This window comes from Salarias fasciatus, chromosome 13 (genome assembly GCF_902148845.1).
Source record: "Salarias fasciatus chromosome 13, fSalaFa1.1, whole genome shotgun sequence".
Taxonomy (NCBI): Eukaryota; Metazoa; Chordata; class Actinopteri; order Blenniiformes; family Blenniidae; genus Salarias; species Salarias fasciatus.
In genome coordinates, this window is record NC_043757.1 from 5,030,372 (window position 1) to 5,044,795 (window position 14,424).

At 47.1% G+C, this 14,424-nt stretch overlaps 1 protein-coding gene across 1 annotated transcript in view; it reads left to right on the plus strand.

Moving 5' to 3' along the window:
- Positions 1-413: 413 nt before the first annotated feature.
- The window catches only part of thada (THADA armadillo repeat containing), a 95,362-nt gene continuing 81,351 nt past the window's right edge, over positions 414-14,424 (plus strand). The window contains exons 1-22 of the mRNA XM_030106145.1: positions 414-451; positions 567-634; positions 842-929; positions 1,061-1,170; positions 2,448-2,578; positions 2,844-2,992; positions 3,069-3,101; positions 3,386-3,434; positions 3,595-3,779; positions 4,125-4,219; positions 4,721-4,944; positions 5,016-5,734; positions 5,822-5,976; positions 6,285-6,440; positions 7,161-7,268; positions 7,351-7,474; positions 8,751-8,896; positions 8,974-9,202; positions 9,620-9,755; positions 9,836-9,972; positions 10,100-10,234; positions 10,943-11,088. Coding sequence (XP_029962005.1) covers positions 857-929; positions 1,061-1,170; positions 2,448-2,578; positions 2,844-2,992; positions 3,069-3,101; positions 3,386-3,434; positions 3,595-3,779; positions 4,125-4,219; positions 4,721-4,944; positions 5,016-5,734; positions 5,822-5,976; positions 6,285-6,440; positions 7,161-7,268; positions 7,351-7,474; positions 8,751-8,896; positions 8,974-9,202; positions 9,620-9,755; positions 9,836-9,972; positions 10,100-10,234; positions 10,943-11,088 — 3,240 coding nt within the window. The 5' untranslated portion in view covers positions 414-451; positions 567-634; positions 842-856. The remainder of the gene's footprint in view (positions 452-566; positions 635-841; positions 930-1,060; positions 1,171-2,447; positions 2,579-2,843; positions 2,993-3,068; positions 3,102-3,385; positions 3,435-3,594; positions 3,780-4,124; positions 4,220-4,720; positions 4,945-5,015; positions 5,735-5,821; positions 5,977-6,284; positions 6,441-7,160; positions 7,269-7,350; positions 7,475-8,750; positions 8,897-8,973; positions 9,203-9,619; positions 9,756-9,835; positions 9,973-10,099; positions 10,235-10,942; positions 11,089-14,424) is intronic.

Genomic DNA, 14,424 nt, shown 5'->3' on the forward strand with positions numbered 1-14,424 from the left:
TTTATGTTTTTTTTAGTGTGTTAATGAATTTCATTTTTTTTTTTTACAATTTCAAAAAAAACTTTTGCCCGGACCAACATGGCGAAAGCGTTGACGTATTGACGTTTTCGGCCAGAGCGGCCAGTGTGACGTAAAAAGGACTGCGCGGGGAACACGCTGCCGGAAGCTGTTCGTAATGCTAAAGACGTTTGCCTTCAAAATAAAAATCGTATCGCATAAAAATATAAACAGAAACGTTTTTTCCACATTTTTGGGCAAAAAAATATTGCTTTCTATTTTATTAAATATAATTATGTGAAATTAATCACGAATTATTGATACAAATATCTCATGTTTTGGTTATTTTTATAAACTTTTTCTTTTATACTGACGAAACAATCTGGGAAATCAGTTGTTGTGCTGCAGCTTGTGGAGCTGAATCTGCTCCTGGAGAGAAAACCACATGTTGACTGTAAGTCAGCGTTTCCTTTCCTAAACTTCATCTATCTTTGGAGCTTTTGCGATGTTATGTGAGTTTTATTTCATCCAAACGTATTCTGTATCCGTGTACTCACTTTTAATCACAGCCTGTGCCGGACAGCTAGCAGCGGTAGTTTGCTAACGTCAACCCGGGGCTGCAGGACTTGAAGCAGAGGTGAGAAGAAAATTGCAACAAGGGTGGAGAAACATTCATGTATCACTGCGACTTTTCTCTTGTCTCCCTGCTTTTATGTTTGTTTGAAGTGGAAACCGAGTTCCCACTGTTAATGTTTAACTTACAGTAGTCGAGCTCACACAGGTTTAGGTCATTGGTCCATCCAGCGCAGTTCCAGCTGTGACTTGATGGTTTGGTTCTCCTCAGTCCTCACAGAGAGTCATGGTGGTGAAGAAGAAGACAGCCAGGGTGGAGGCTGTGGTGTTGGAGGAGAAGAAGCTGCATGAGCTGATAGGTAAGTGATGAGAACCACTGATCTGGAAATGATCAGAGAAAATGTGTGTCAGTAATGTTGAATGTGGCTCCAGATTCCACAGGAATAGCATGCGTGATGCATCACACTGTGCTGTTCTGAATCCATTCTAGCATCCCTCTCTGTTGATGGAGGGGAGGATGGAGTCAAACAGCTGGCTGAAACCCTGCAGTCATGTCTGGAGCTGGCGGAGCCAGTGCAGCAGATCCAGCTGGTTAAAAAGGTGCGTCCAAGTGGAAATGTGGGATTTTTGTAGTGAGCTCATGCAGCAGGCAAGACCACTGATAGAATTAGGTGCGTTCACGATGGCAAAGCCAGAGGTAGACGGAGCTAGACGAAGCAGACGGCGCAGCCGTGGGGCGGAGTTATAAGTCTGCCTCCAACTCGGACAAAGCTATGTTCTCCATGTTCGTGTTTCTCATGACTCCTACAGTGGGGGGTGTCCGGGGTGTCAATTAGGGGGGCAATGCCCCCCCGCCTGTGCCTCCTTGCCCCCCCTGGCTGTCAGAGGGTAATTTATTTTTTCTTATTAAAAACAAAAGAATTCATAATTTCTTTCGTGTGTCACATTGTGTTAATTCATATTCAGTTAACTGAAATAAATAAAATGTAAAAAACAAAATAATTTTAAGTTATGTTTTGGCTTCTGTCATGTGAGGCGTGCGTGCTGCTGCAAGTGCAGACCCGGCATCAAGGGGGGGCAGACTGCCTCGCCCCCTCAGTCAAAATATAGTATTTCATTTAAAAAAATTAAGTTTTCAGTCTATTATGTCCTTAAAAAACAACAGCAAACTTGGCTGGCTGGGTCAAATCAATATGAAGTGTTGTGCTATTCAAAATTCAAAAAAAAGAGGAGACTCCAGCTCTGCTGAAGGTGAGAGCTGCTTATTTTATCATTTGTTTTTTTCACTATTTGTGCTTTTTAGCAATGTGATTAATGATCATTGTTGGACATGGTAGAACAGGCCTCTGTCGGGACTGGGTGTTTATTTATGCAAATAAAGCGTGTTGTCATCAAACTGATGAGGAGTGGGCTCGGGTCCAATCCCCTGCCCGTATGAAACAGAGGGGAGGGCCAGGTAGCCGCGGTGAGTTGCTCTCCAGCAGCTCACGCGGCTACCTCTGTGACCGATCTCGTTTGCGTCTCGCGAGTTTTTGATGCCCTACGTAGGTCCTACGTATCAGTGACGCCGGGCCAAATCTGGGCGGGGCGGCTCAAAAGTCTTAAAAGTCTGCCTCTGGCTTTCTCATGTCGAACGCACCTATTACTTTCCATGAGCCAAAGCTACCAAACAACACGACAACCTACCTTGAAAAGAAATAACAGCCACAGGGACATAATGCTTCCACATAGATACACAAAACTTCCACACGGTGGCACAAAAAGACCAGTTTGATGTCAGTCTGATGGATGTCTCTTTTCAGTCCCAGCAATAAATATAACTGGACAGTCATGAAATTGTGACACGTGATACAGTTTGTGTGTCTGTTCTGCATCAGGCAGGGTCCCAGCTGGAGGCACTGAGTGGAGAGCAGTGTGATGGAGAGCTTCTGGACTCCTGTGTACACACCCTGACTCTGCTCTACACGTCCCTGCAGGCCAAGAACCCCCTACGACGAGCTGTTGCCAGGTAGACTTGGTTCCACTTGCAGGACATTTCTGGTTTTGCATGTTTAAATATTGTAGTTGTGTTTTCCCCAGGTGGTTTTTATCTTCTTTTCAGCAAGTCTTAATTTCTGACGATAAATTGTCTGTAGATGTGACTGTGTCTGTGTATTCTATCCTCGTGTCATCACTTCCTGTTTGTCTTCTTATTTAAATAAAAAAAGTTGAATCTGGGATGCTCTTTTATGTATTTTAAGTGATGAACACCATGCCTGTGTTTCTCTCCTCAGTGCTTTAGCTTCTGTACCACTGTGGCTTCAGGAGCGCACCGTAAACAGTTTGTCCGCCTGCTTGTTGGATTGTACATCCTGTCCGTCTGCAGAGAAGCACCCACATACTGTGGACACCATCGGGGCCTGCCTGGATGGCTTCCCTCTCGGTCTGTGCTGAGAACACAAGTCTTACCTGGTGTTATTGGTTGAACAAGTTTGTGAAAAGTTTGTATTCATTTCCAGGTGAGAGATGCATCAAAAAACTACTGGTTGAAGGTTTGTATCAGTTTTACTTTAAGTGATGATAATCTAGACCAGGGCTACTCAACCCTGGTCCTCGTGGGCCGCAATCCAGCATGTTTTAGATGTTTCCCTCTTCCAACACAGCTGATTCAAATGATCAGGATCGTTATCTGCCTGATCATTTGAATCAGCTGTGTTGGAAGAGGGAAACATCTAAAACATGCTGGATTGTGGCCCACGAGGACCAGGGTTGAGTAGCCCTGATCTAGACAATGTATTTCTGCCTTGTTCTCAACTAGCTGTCCTCTCCTTTGTAGTTTTACAGTTTTTCCACAAAGTGTTGAGTGAATATCTTCACCAGAACAGGTAAGGAGGTGGTATTCTATGTTTTTATGTTGGCATTTAAAGCATAATGTGTATGAATATGAGAAAATGTTTGGTTCCTTCCTCTGTTCCATCATTCACCATACTACTTCATCTCTGTTTCTCATATGTGTGTCTCTGTCGCCCTCGTCTGGTGTCACAGAGGTCTGACGGGCCGCCACATTGCCCAGGCACAGCTGATGCAGTCCTGCCTGGCTGCAGTGAAGACCTCCATGCTGGTGGTTCAGCGGTGTCAGGAATCCCTCGCTGCCGCTCTGCAGGATCAGAGCGAGCTGGAGGAAACGTTGGGGGGCCTGCTCGGCTGCTACACACACATCCTCACTGACGGTGAGAAGGTTTCACATCTGATCAGATCCTTTAAGGTCTGAACTCATTATTCCTCTGTCGGCGCTTCTTAAACATAAAGGATAACGGGAAGACTGGAGAAAAACTGATTGCTTGAAAAACATTAGATCTAGCTTTTTTTCTTTATTTTTTGACGATATCATGATATTATGAAAACGTTCAGAGGAAGTTTTGTGCGTGCCTGTCCCTCACTGCTGTCTACATGTATTATGCTGCTACTCTTAGGTAATAGAGGAAAAGTATCAATAAAATACCAGTGTTAGTGATAAATGATGATATAAAAGATAGAAATTTTCTCACAGCTGTTCTTCTCTTTTCTGCCTCCAGAGGAGTTCATCCAGTCCGTGCAGAGTACAGCTGGCATGGCTCTGGTGTTATTGATCAGGTCTGTCCTGGGCTCTGGAGACGACATCGCCTCCGTGGTGAGTGACACATGCAACAAACTCAACAGCAGGGATTGTGTCAGTCTGGTTGACCTCTGGGTCCAGTTTTCATAGTACAAAGTGCTAATTTAAATATCAACACTTAAATTTCAACTGATCTAAGTCTTTGTTTGATTTATATGTATTAATGTTGAGCCGTTTCTTTACATCATGTATATAAACCTGCAGACATACAGTTTTTTTTCTTTGTGAGATGACAAACCTCCACATTTCTTTACAGTTTTGTAACTGGAGATGTGATTTCTGCAGATTCATGTTTGTTTAGTTCCACATTTCTGCTTTATATATTTAATGATCTAAAGGTGTGTTTTCCCTCCAGAAGCTCCCAACAGAGCCGCTTCCTGTTCCGAGCATCTGTAGTTATGATTAAATCTGAGCAGGATGGGTTCTAATATTTACAGAGCAGATCAGTACAGTGTCTGTGTTGGAATCATTTCAGCAGTCAGTTATTGCAGCGGGTGCTGTTATCCTCTGTCTCAGGTGTGCGGTCTGCTGCAGAGCTCTGGTCAGGGTCTGGAGTCCAGCCCCCCGTGGCTCAGGCGGAGGTGTGAAGGCCTGTGCTCCAGCCGCCGCCCCGCCGGCGTGTCTCTGTATCTGTGTCACGGCGCTCTGGCCATGCTGAGCTGGAAGGGCGCCCTCCCCGGGCCGCGCTGGGAGCAGCTGCTGCTGCTGGTGCCGAACACGCTGCTGGACCTGGACGTCAGGTGAACCCGCCGGTCCCTCCAGAGAGTCCAGCTCTGCTGCGGGGTCGTAATGAGGTTGTTTCTGTCTGCAGCATTAAGGAGTCCAGCACGGCCATGGTGGTGGCTCGGGTCCTGACCCTGTGGAGCGGCGCCGCCCTGGACTGCCTGCAGGGGGAGCCTGCAGCCTGTCCCCCCGCCCTGCAGCAGGCCCTCAGCGGAGGCTCGGAGCTGCAGCGCCGCCTGCTGGAGCACATCTACTCCCACTGGGAGCATCCGCTGGACGGAGTCCGCCACCAGACCCGGTCGCTGTTCCGCAACCTGCTCCTCCTCCATCAGCACGCCGCCGGCGCCGGCCCCGACCCCACCAAGGACGCGTACGTCTCCGAGCTCACCCTGAGCCTGCTGGGGCTGGAGTGGCACATGAGGGGGAAGTACGGCTCCCTGGGCTGCCTGGTGGAGCTGTATGGGGCGGGGCACCTGCTGGAGCTCCAGCCCCGCCTGCCCTCCCGCCTCCTGGGCCTGATGGGGGACCAGACCCTGGCGCCGTACGCCAGCGACCTGCTGGAGCGGCTGTTCGTCAGCCACAAGGCGCAGCTGGCGAGCGCCGCGGCGAAGCCGGGGAGCGAGGACTGGATGGAGCTTTGGCACCAGACGTGGGTGGGGCCTCTTCTGCACATGCTGTGCCGGGCCAGGCCGGACCAGACCACCTATATCCTGGACTACTTCCTACCCAAGCTGCTGCGCTGCAGCCCCTCCAGCCTGGCTCACATGGTGAAGGCCTTGCAGGATCCGGGATCGTCCTGCAGTGCCAGTAAGAGAAAACACACACACACACACACACACACACACACTCACACACTGGACGCCTTCATTAGAAACTGGTCTCTTCTCTCTTCAGGCCCTTCAGGCAGCAGGGGGGCCCTGGGGGCCCTGATGACGTGCCTCCGGGCAGCCCGGGCGCAGGGAGTCATCCCGTCCTCAGAGGGCGGGCTCTGGGGAGGACTGGTGCCCCTCGCTCTGCTGCAGCAAGCTTTGATCCACAAACACGACCAGGTGAGGTCCGTTGTGAGAACGTTAGTAACAGGTGACACAGACAGAGAATCCTGCGTGTTTGAGGTTGTGGAACCTTCCCTTCTGCAGGGCAGTGAGTGGCTTACCTGTTTCTAATATGCATCTTCTAAAAGCTTTTAATATGAATTTCTGAAAGCTATTAGAAAAAAATCTGTTTGGCAGAAACAGTGTGAGCTTAGTTATAAACCCGAATCAGCGTTTCTTCCTTTAGATGTGTTCTGACTGTTTTCCTATTTGTGTGTGTGTGTGTGTGTGTGTGTGTGCGCGTGCTGCCTCCCCCTCCCCCCCAGGTGAGGATGGACGCTCTGGGCTTGGTGTGTGAGAGCCATCGCAGCACCGAGGTCCTGACCTCAGAGGAAATGGAGCTCATCCGCTACTTCCTCCCTCCGAACCTGAACAGCCAGTCGCCGGGGATCCGGCAGCAGACGGTCAGCCTGCTGAAGAAGGTGAGCTCTCCTCCTCGCGCCGTGTTAGTGATGAACACATCTCGTTGTGGTGGGATGCAGTGGTCAGAAACCTCGTTGGACAGTCAGTGAGGTGTTTTTCAGGTTCAAATAATTTGGCATTATTTCATTGTTTGAAGTAAATACTGGTTGTGTTTTAAAGAAGATCAAAAAAATATCGATGTAAAGTAAAAAAGTTTATGATTTCAGATATTTTCATTGTGAAGCATACAGTAAGTCAGTGATGATCCAGTGTTTTCTACATACATTGACTCATTTCAATTATCAATCAATAGTAACGGTTTTAAATTGAATTAAAAAACAAAAGAACTCAAAACAAAAAACTGGGGAGAAAAAGAAACATAAAGTAAAACATAACTTCCTCCCCATCCCGCCCGACCTGCTAAAATCTGCTTGACATTGTCTTACATCTTTTTTCAAGTAGGAAATCACTGGGTTGGAAATCCATGATAATTCCCAAAGTCGTGCCTGCTTGATTTCATTTTTCTGGGAGGATTTTTTTGCAACTTTGATCTACTTTCTCTGTTTTAGAGAATCCAGGTGGAGTGTAAAGATGTTCCGGTCTCTCTTAAAGAGTCTGGATAAAACCGGGCAGTGTTGAAAGACTGAAAGTCGTGTTTAAGGTCTTTTTTTCCAAAGAGCCCGGATGTGGTTGAAAAACTTGTGGTCAAATGATTGAATGAAGCTTTGACTCTCCTCCAGCTGCTGTGCAGAGTGAAGGACAGCACTCAGCTGCTGCAGAAGAGGCTGATCCAGGAGAGAGACCCCGAGCAGAGCCAGAGGGACCAACACACACTTCACCTGTACAAGGTACCAGGGTCCGGCGATCCATGAGAGGAAGTGATGCTTGGTTTCTGTCCGGTGGGTTAAAGACTGCTCCGGTTTGATGCAGGACTTCCTGCGCTGGCTGAGCGTGACGCTGCTCGACGTGCTGCTGCCTGCTGCTTCTTTCTCCAAATGCCTCATGTCGCTCCACCTGCTGGGCCTGCTGGCTCAGCTCTTCTCCTTCAGCACCGGTAGGATCATCGCAGAGACGAGAACATTTCCCCACATTTAAATGTCTCCTTTCTGTGACTGTTTTTTTTTTTTTTTTACATTATTATAGCTCATTTAGTCAGATTAGCTGCTGAATTAACTTAAAATATTGTGATAAATGTGATGAACACTGTTCATGCCTTTTCAAGTGTGTGCTTGTTAATGTGAGGATTTGCATCTCAGAAAGATCAAATTTGGTGTTTTTGTCTTTGAAACAGACGTCATCTGTCTGGTTTGCAGCCTGCGGTTTGCTGTTTTTATTACCTTTCACCATCAAATGGCCTCTAATATCTTCCGTTTGTTTTTTTTGATTCACATTTAGTCGGTTCTAGGTTCGTGTAAGATGTCTTCTATGAGATTTACTTTGAAATCAGGAGATATGCGGTCATTAAAATGCTCGGTTGCATGAGAATCCACCGCACTGAAGACAGTATTAAAACTGATTTTTGAGTCTGGAGTTTTCGTTCTGATTGGTAACACATGATTTTTTTTTCTTCCCACTGAGGCAGCTGTATGTGTGATCTAGTTTAATGCTTTGAATGGCTTTCAGGAAGCGCAGATAAATCAGTGTCATGAATTGTGGCACCATTTAAAAGGAAAACGATGAGACGTTCTGGTGGCATCAGAAGCATTGGAACAAAGAATTCTCATTTTTATGCAGAATTTCAACAAACATATCAAACTTTGTGAGAAGTTTGGATCGAAAAACTTGAAATAACTTTTTGTGAGATGTCAAAAACTACTTCCACAGTGTCGCCATTCAAGCTGTTTCCTTTATCAGGACAATAATATCAAAAATAATAAATGACTGAACTTACTTATTTGATCATTTTACTGTTTGTACCTGTCGGTGAAACTGTTCATGATCTGATCAGAGCTTTTTTGCACGTCTTGTATAATTTATCGTGCACAAGTGGAAACGGTGCTCCTCATGAACACGTCGTCTCTTCCTGAGCATCAAACTAAGTAAAATGTTTGTTTAGTGTTTTAATAGAAATAGAAACTCAACAAGGTTGATGAATTCAGTTTACTAATTTGTCTTCAGTATTGGCAGGCCTCTGCATAAAGCTGGAAATGTGATCGTGTGCACATGCCAACAAGTAAAAAGCGTCATGGGATTGATCCACTGAGTGAATAGGATGATGTTCAGATTGTTGACAACATGAGCTCTGAATAAAGTCGTCAATCTGAAAGAATCTGCTGAAAAGTTCCGATGTGACGCTCCTCGTCCTGTCATTTTCTCTATTCTCCTCTCAGGACCCGACGTGTTCGCCCTGGGAGAGGTCGTGACCTCCACACACGCTCAGAACGTCCTCTACTGCGTCGCCAGCAACTTCCTGGAAGTCAAACAGCTGGCCTCCGCGTTGCTACGGCAACTCCCTCCATCGACCGTCGGTCTCCAGGTCTGGGAAGGCAGGCGTGTTTTCTCAACATGGAAGAAGAAGTTGAAGATATTTCGCTGATATCCTTTTGTTTTCAGGAGCCGGACAGGATGCTGGGGGTCCTGCAGGCCGCGCTGGACCTCAGCACCAGCACCAAACCGTTCGACAGCGTGACGGCAGCCCACCTCCTCAACCTGCTGCTCCACCAGCCGGAGCTGAGCCGCGCCCTGCTGCTCTGCGCCCAGCGGCAGGGCGTCCGCCTCCAGCCCCCCTCTGCGCCCGCCCAGGCCTCTCACACACTCCTCCTGGAGCTCAACACCCTGGCCGGTCCGTCACATGCAGAAGCAGAACCAACACTTTATCTGCACTGGGGTCCTATAACGGATTTATCCAGGCCCAGATTGGAATTTTAGTCGAGACACACCTTCTCATTCCATGTTTTTACTTCCTTTTCTTGACTGTTTACGTTGTAAATTCTCACTGAAAGCATCAAACTGTGAATGAACATTAGGAATTGTTGTTTCTCTTTTCTTAGCTGATTGTTTCTTGCTATAATATGAATTTACTTCTCAGATAGGGCTGTCAGCTGTGCACACATGGAATTATGTAGTAGGCTGAAAGGTGTGAAATAACTCAAAACGTGTTTTGTAGAAGTGCATGTCTTCATTGTAAGTGAGAACTGGTTTTCATTTGGCCTACCTGGTAAGGTATGGGTGAGATAACTGCCTGTCTTGCCGTCCTCAGTGGTGCAGCTGTTGCTGGGCTGCCTGCAGTCAGAAGTCCAGAAGGCCGAGTCGTCTCTGCTGCAGGCGGCTTCCTCCCGTCCGCTGTATGGCCGAGCGCACTGCATCACCGCCGTCCTGCAGAACCTCGACACACGGTGAGAACACACACCCACCTGCCTCCTCTTGCCTTGTCTCTGCAAAGTGTTCAGAGCTGCCATTGTCGGTGTGTTTGCAGGAGTCTGACTCACACGGAGCAGTGGAGGTCTCTGGTGACCGAGCTCATCGCCGTGTGCTACAGGATGTCCGACGTGGTCTCACCTGTGGTCCAGAGCTCCTCCCCAGAGGGACTCATCCCCATGGACACAGACTCAGGTAACCAGCGGCTGTTTAGTGATAGAAATTACAAAAAGCATTTAATGAAGGCTAGTTCACTCGTCTCAATGAAAACAGTCAGAATAAAAAAAACAAGTGCCGTCCCCACCATTGTGTGTCTGTGCAGAGACGTCAGCCGGTCTGCAGAGGATCCTGCAGGAGATTCAGCCCCGGGACACCAATGACTTCTTCACCAGCGCCAGACAGCTGGAAACTCACCAGGGAGACCCTCAAAACTCACACACACCGTCCCTCCAAGCAGGTGAACTACTCTTCTGCTCTACTTTATCCAGCGTCGTGCTGGAGCTGATCCCAGCTGAGTGTAGCTGAAGGCCGGACGCACGCACACACACACACACACACAATCAGTGTGTATGGGCAAAAGGTGGGATGTAAGGACATATCCTGAGTCGGTTATGAATCAATACATCAAGGAAATAATTGAAAAAAATGTACAGGAGTACTTTGTAGAAAGACATCAAAATAGGAGGGTTTTTTTTTCTTACTGAAAGAATTTGAAAGAAAAAAAAAAATCTACATTTTGACTTCAGTCTCATTTTCTTCAGATTGGGGATTCAAGCTGATTTGCTACTTGAGTATATCATCACACCTTCAGTTTAAAATGACCCGAAACATGTTTTTTGAACGGGGAGAGGAAACCTCCATTCAAACAGTCGCTGCAGTTCTTGAGATGTCCTGAAGATGGGAGTGTTGCTCCTGTCTGTGTGATGCCGTTTCCACTCGATGCTCATCATTACTGGAAATCTTCAGGATAATTTTGTGAGTTTTGTGTAACGACTGAAATCAAACATGGAACACTTCACAGCTTCAGCTCTGAACATCACACAATGACATTAAAAAAAACCAAAAAAAAACCGAAAGAACCTTCAGTTCATCAGCCAAAGACTGGTCCAGGGTTTTTTGTGTTATGTGTTACCGTGTGTGTGTGTGTGTGTGTGTGTGTTGGCAGCGGGCGGCGAGGGCTACAGGGTGACGGCACAGATGGTGCTGGTGTGCTGCTGGCGGAGCATGAAGGAGGTGGCCATGCTGCTGGGACAGCTGTGTCAGACTCTGCCTCTGCGCTGCACACAGCCGGGGCTCATCACCGAGGAGCAGGTGAGCACACACACGCCCAACACACCCATACACACAGCGTTCACCCTGTCGCAGCAGGGCCGCGTCCAGCGTGAGAGTCTCCGCTGTCACCTTCAGGACTCCCGTCCGCGCCGATGTGTGTGGGTACTCGCTGCGTTCCAGTTCACTGTTTTCACAATATCTGTGATTCTCTCAACTTTTGAGCCCAAAGACGTTCGAGTTTGGCATCAGAGCTGAGCTGAGCTAAGCTTTTAAAATCACTGTTTACTTTGTGTTCAATTATAATCTGAACAAGTCAATTTTTCTGGAACTTTTCAGTGAGATGTTTTACATTGTAACACTAATCATATTACCGCTTTCCACATGAACATAAAAACAGAATTAGCTTTGATTTTCCATCATCACTCGCTTCAAAGATAAAGAAGTTACAGGTAATAGGATGAATTGAGCTTCATGATACCGTAATATAATGTGAAACTGATGACACGTGAACCTGATGTGTCTTTTAGAGGTTTAGATTAAAGAAAACAAGACATTTGTCAGCGTTGTTAACACGAAAGTTCAGATCACTGACTCAGTTCTGAATCCCACTGATGGAGATGTTTGAGTGCTGCTGAGATGCGTCTCTGTCGTGGTTTCCTGAACGTGGCGAAATGAGTGGTACCGTGCGTTCACCGACCGTCCCGAACCGTCTGAGCCCCGTGCGGCCGCCGATGCTGAGTCAGCCGTTTGCGCACGTTTTCTGTGCAGAAGCTCTCCTCGCCGTCTGCCGGCCTTTTAACGGGGAATGATGAGAATGCGTGCGAGACCCCACGCTGGGGAGGCTCTTCAATTAGCATCTGCCCTCGTTAGCGCCGCGCTTTCATTTGAGGCCCGACCCCGCTGGTTTAACGGCCGCGCCGCCCCTCCCAGCTCCACCGCATTCTTTCCAAATCACTTCCACCAGCAGCAGGAAAACACACACAAACACACAGACACACTCAGGAATAGTTGTCTGAGTGGTTCAACATGTGTACGTCCATAATAACAAGGGTCCCAGACATGGGCTGTGTTTGTCTGCGTAGGGGGTGAAGGGTGTGTGTGTGTGTTGACTGTGTATTTACACTGAGAGAGAAACCAGCCTGTTGCAGTGTGTGGAACATGCTGATAAGTGTGTGTGTGTGTGGGTTAGAAGGCTGCAGTTTTTCCTCTCCTGGTTCTTCACCTGCAATGTGTTGATTGTTAAAGCTGTGAGAAGAATTTATTGTATTGAAATGTGGAAGGTATGGCAAGAATCAGAAAAACAAACGGCTTGTTTTGTTGTTTTGGACACGAGCAATAAATTCAACAAAATGCGTGGAATAAGTTGGTAAATGAGCTCTCAGGTTGTTTTCACTGGCAGAAGTGTTGGTGCACTTATGTGATCATGGTGTGTTTGTCTGAATCCCACATTTTAAAATCAGAAATTTCGAGTTGAATGTGATTGTCAGTGGACTTCAACAGGACTTTACTAAAATCTGATACTGGAAATACCTGAACTTGAGGAGTGTAAACAGGCTCCAGTGAGCAGTTTCACAGCTCTGAGTGAAGCTCCAGCTTCGTCTGATCGGGACCCTTTCCTCCCTCTTCTATATGTTCTCACCTGCACAGGTATCTTCTCTGGATGCTTGTGGTAAAAAAAAAAAAAAATAAATAAATAAAGGAGTGGTTTTAAATGACTTTGGTTTCATCAACCTCACAAGAGGTAAACAAGAATGCAAACATTACAGGACTGGAAACCGTTCCTCGCTTTGCTGTCAGCGCTGCTTCAAGTTGCGGTTGAACTGCTCTGTTGAAAAAGTTCGGCCTGTTCCGAATGATCACATTGATGCGTTCCAGTGATATTATTGCATTAAATTGCACAGCCTTGGGGTTTTTTGGGACTTAACGATCAGTCAGAGTCTTCAGCGTTGGAAAAACCGAGCACGGAGCCGAGTTGGGCTCATTACAGTCACTTAGAAGTGGTTCGATGATTGATTCAGGCTTTAAAGCGGTTATTCAATCTTCCAATCGGGATCAGCGTGAAGCAGCCAGTTCGAAGCCTCGGCGTTGTGACGATGCCACGACCGCAGAGCACAGCAGAGCTAATGCCCGGTGATATCATGTTGTCTGTGGTAACTATGGAAACGGACTCATTGCATAACCGGTGTGATGTAACGGAGTCAAACTGAGGAGCAGACGGACAGAAGGGAAATCTCAACTCCCGCCCTCTTCTTCTTTTTTTCCCTTCCCTGTTTCTCTTTTTCATCTTCCTCGCTCGGCCAGTGCGTTGCTGGTGCGAGTCCTGCGTTCGGCCCGGTCTGGCTCGACCGGCGCGGACGCAGCCACTCTGCCCCGCCGCAGCAGGGGCGCGCACGGCCAAACATGTGTCGAGTGTTTGTGGGACTCAGACGTGTCTCCTTCCAAGACGTGTGGGAGCCGAGCGCCTCCCGGAGCGTTGTGTCACGTCCTGGCTGCTGGGTCTGCTGGTTCGTGCCTCCTTCACGCTGCCATGGCGATGCCGCTGGATGGAGAGGAGAAGCTCTTTATTATTCCCAGAGGGATGTAGACCAGAGGTGTCAAACATAAGGCAAGTCGGCCAAAACCAGACCGCAAGTGGCTCCAGTCCGGCCCGCCAAACCACCAAGCAAATTGTAAAAATTTCCAAGAAAACAGATTTTTTTTTTTTTTTTTTTAACAAATTTCCTAAAAGTAGTGGATGCTGTTGAAAATGTGTGAAGCAGAAGTCCTGTTTTCTGGGAAACAACAGGTTTTGAACTCACATTCTTCTGAAGAGGAATTTTCAACTTTACTTTTGCTGAAAAATATTCAAATTTGTGAAAGAGAGGCAAAAACAACCAAACATTTGACACTTTCTGTAAAGAAAATGTGTTTGATGTCTTTGTGGGTTATTCCTTTCGAGCAGTCCAACCTCATTAGGATCAAATTGGACCTTTTAAAGCATCAGAACTAAAATGACTTTGACACATTGAGCTGTGTGGGTTTAAGTCTGTTTTTATTTTTTTTACTAATTCAGGTGAGAGAACCTTCCTCTCCTGCAGCTCCAGCCACACCCGCTGCATGATGATGCCGCCAACGTGCTTCACCGTGATTTTTTTGATCATCAGGTTCTCTTGTTTCCTGAAAATTATTTTGGAAGCTCCTTTAAAGTTTTATCATCCGTTTTTTTTTTTTTCTCCATGCCCTGAGGCTTTTGGACATCTCGAAGCAAATTTTATTTTGGACTTTTGCAAATGGCTCCCCGTGGAAATGTTGGGAAGGCTGCAGCTACGTGCGCACACCACGGCTGCCGTAGTTGCCATAGTTCTTGCATCCATGTACTGTTTGTTAACTGCATCA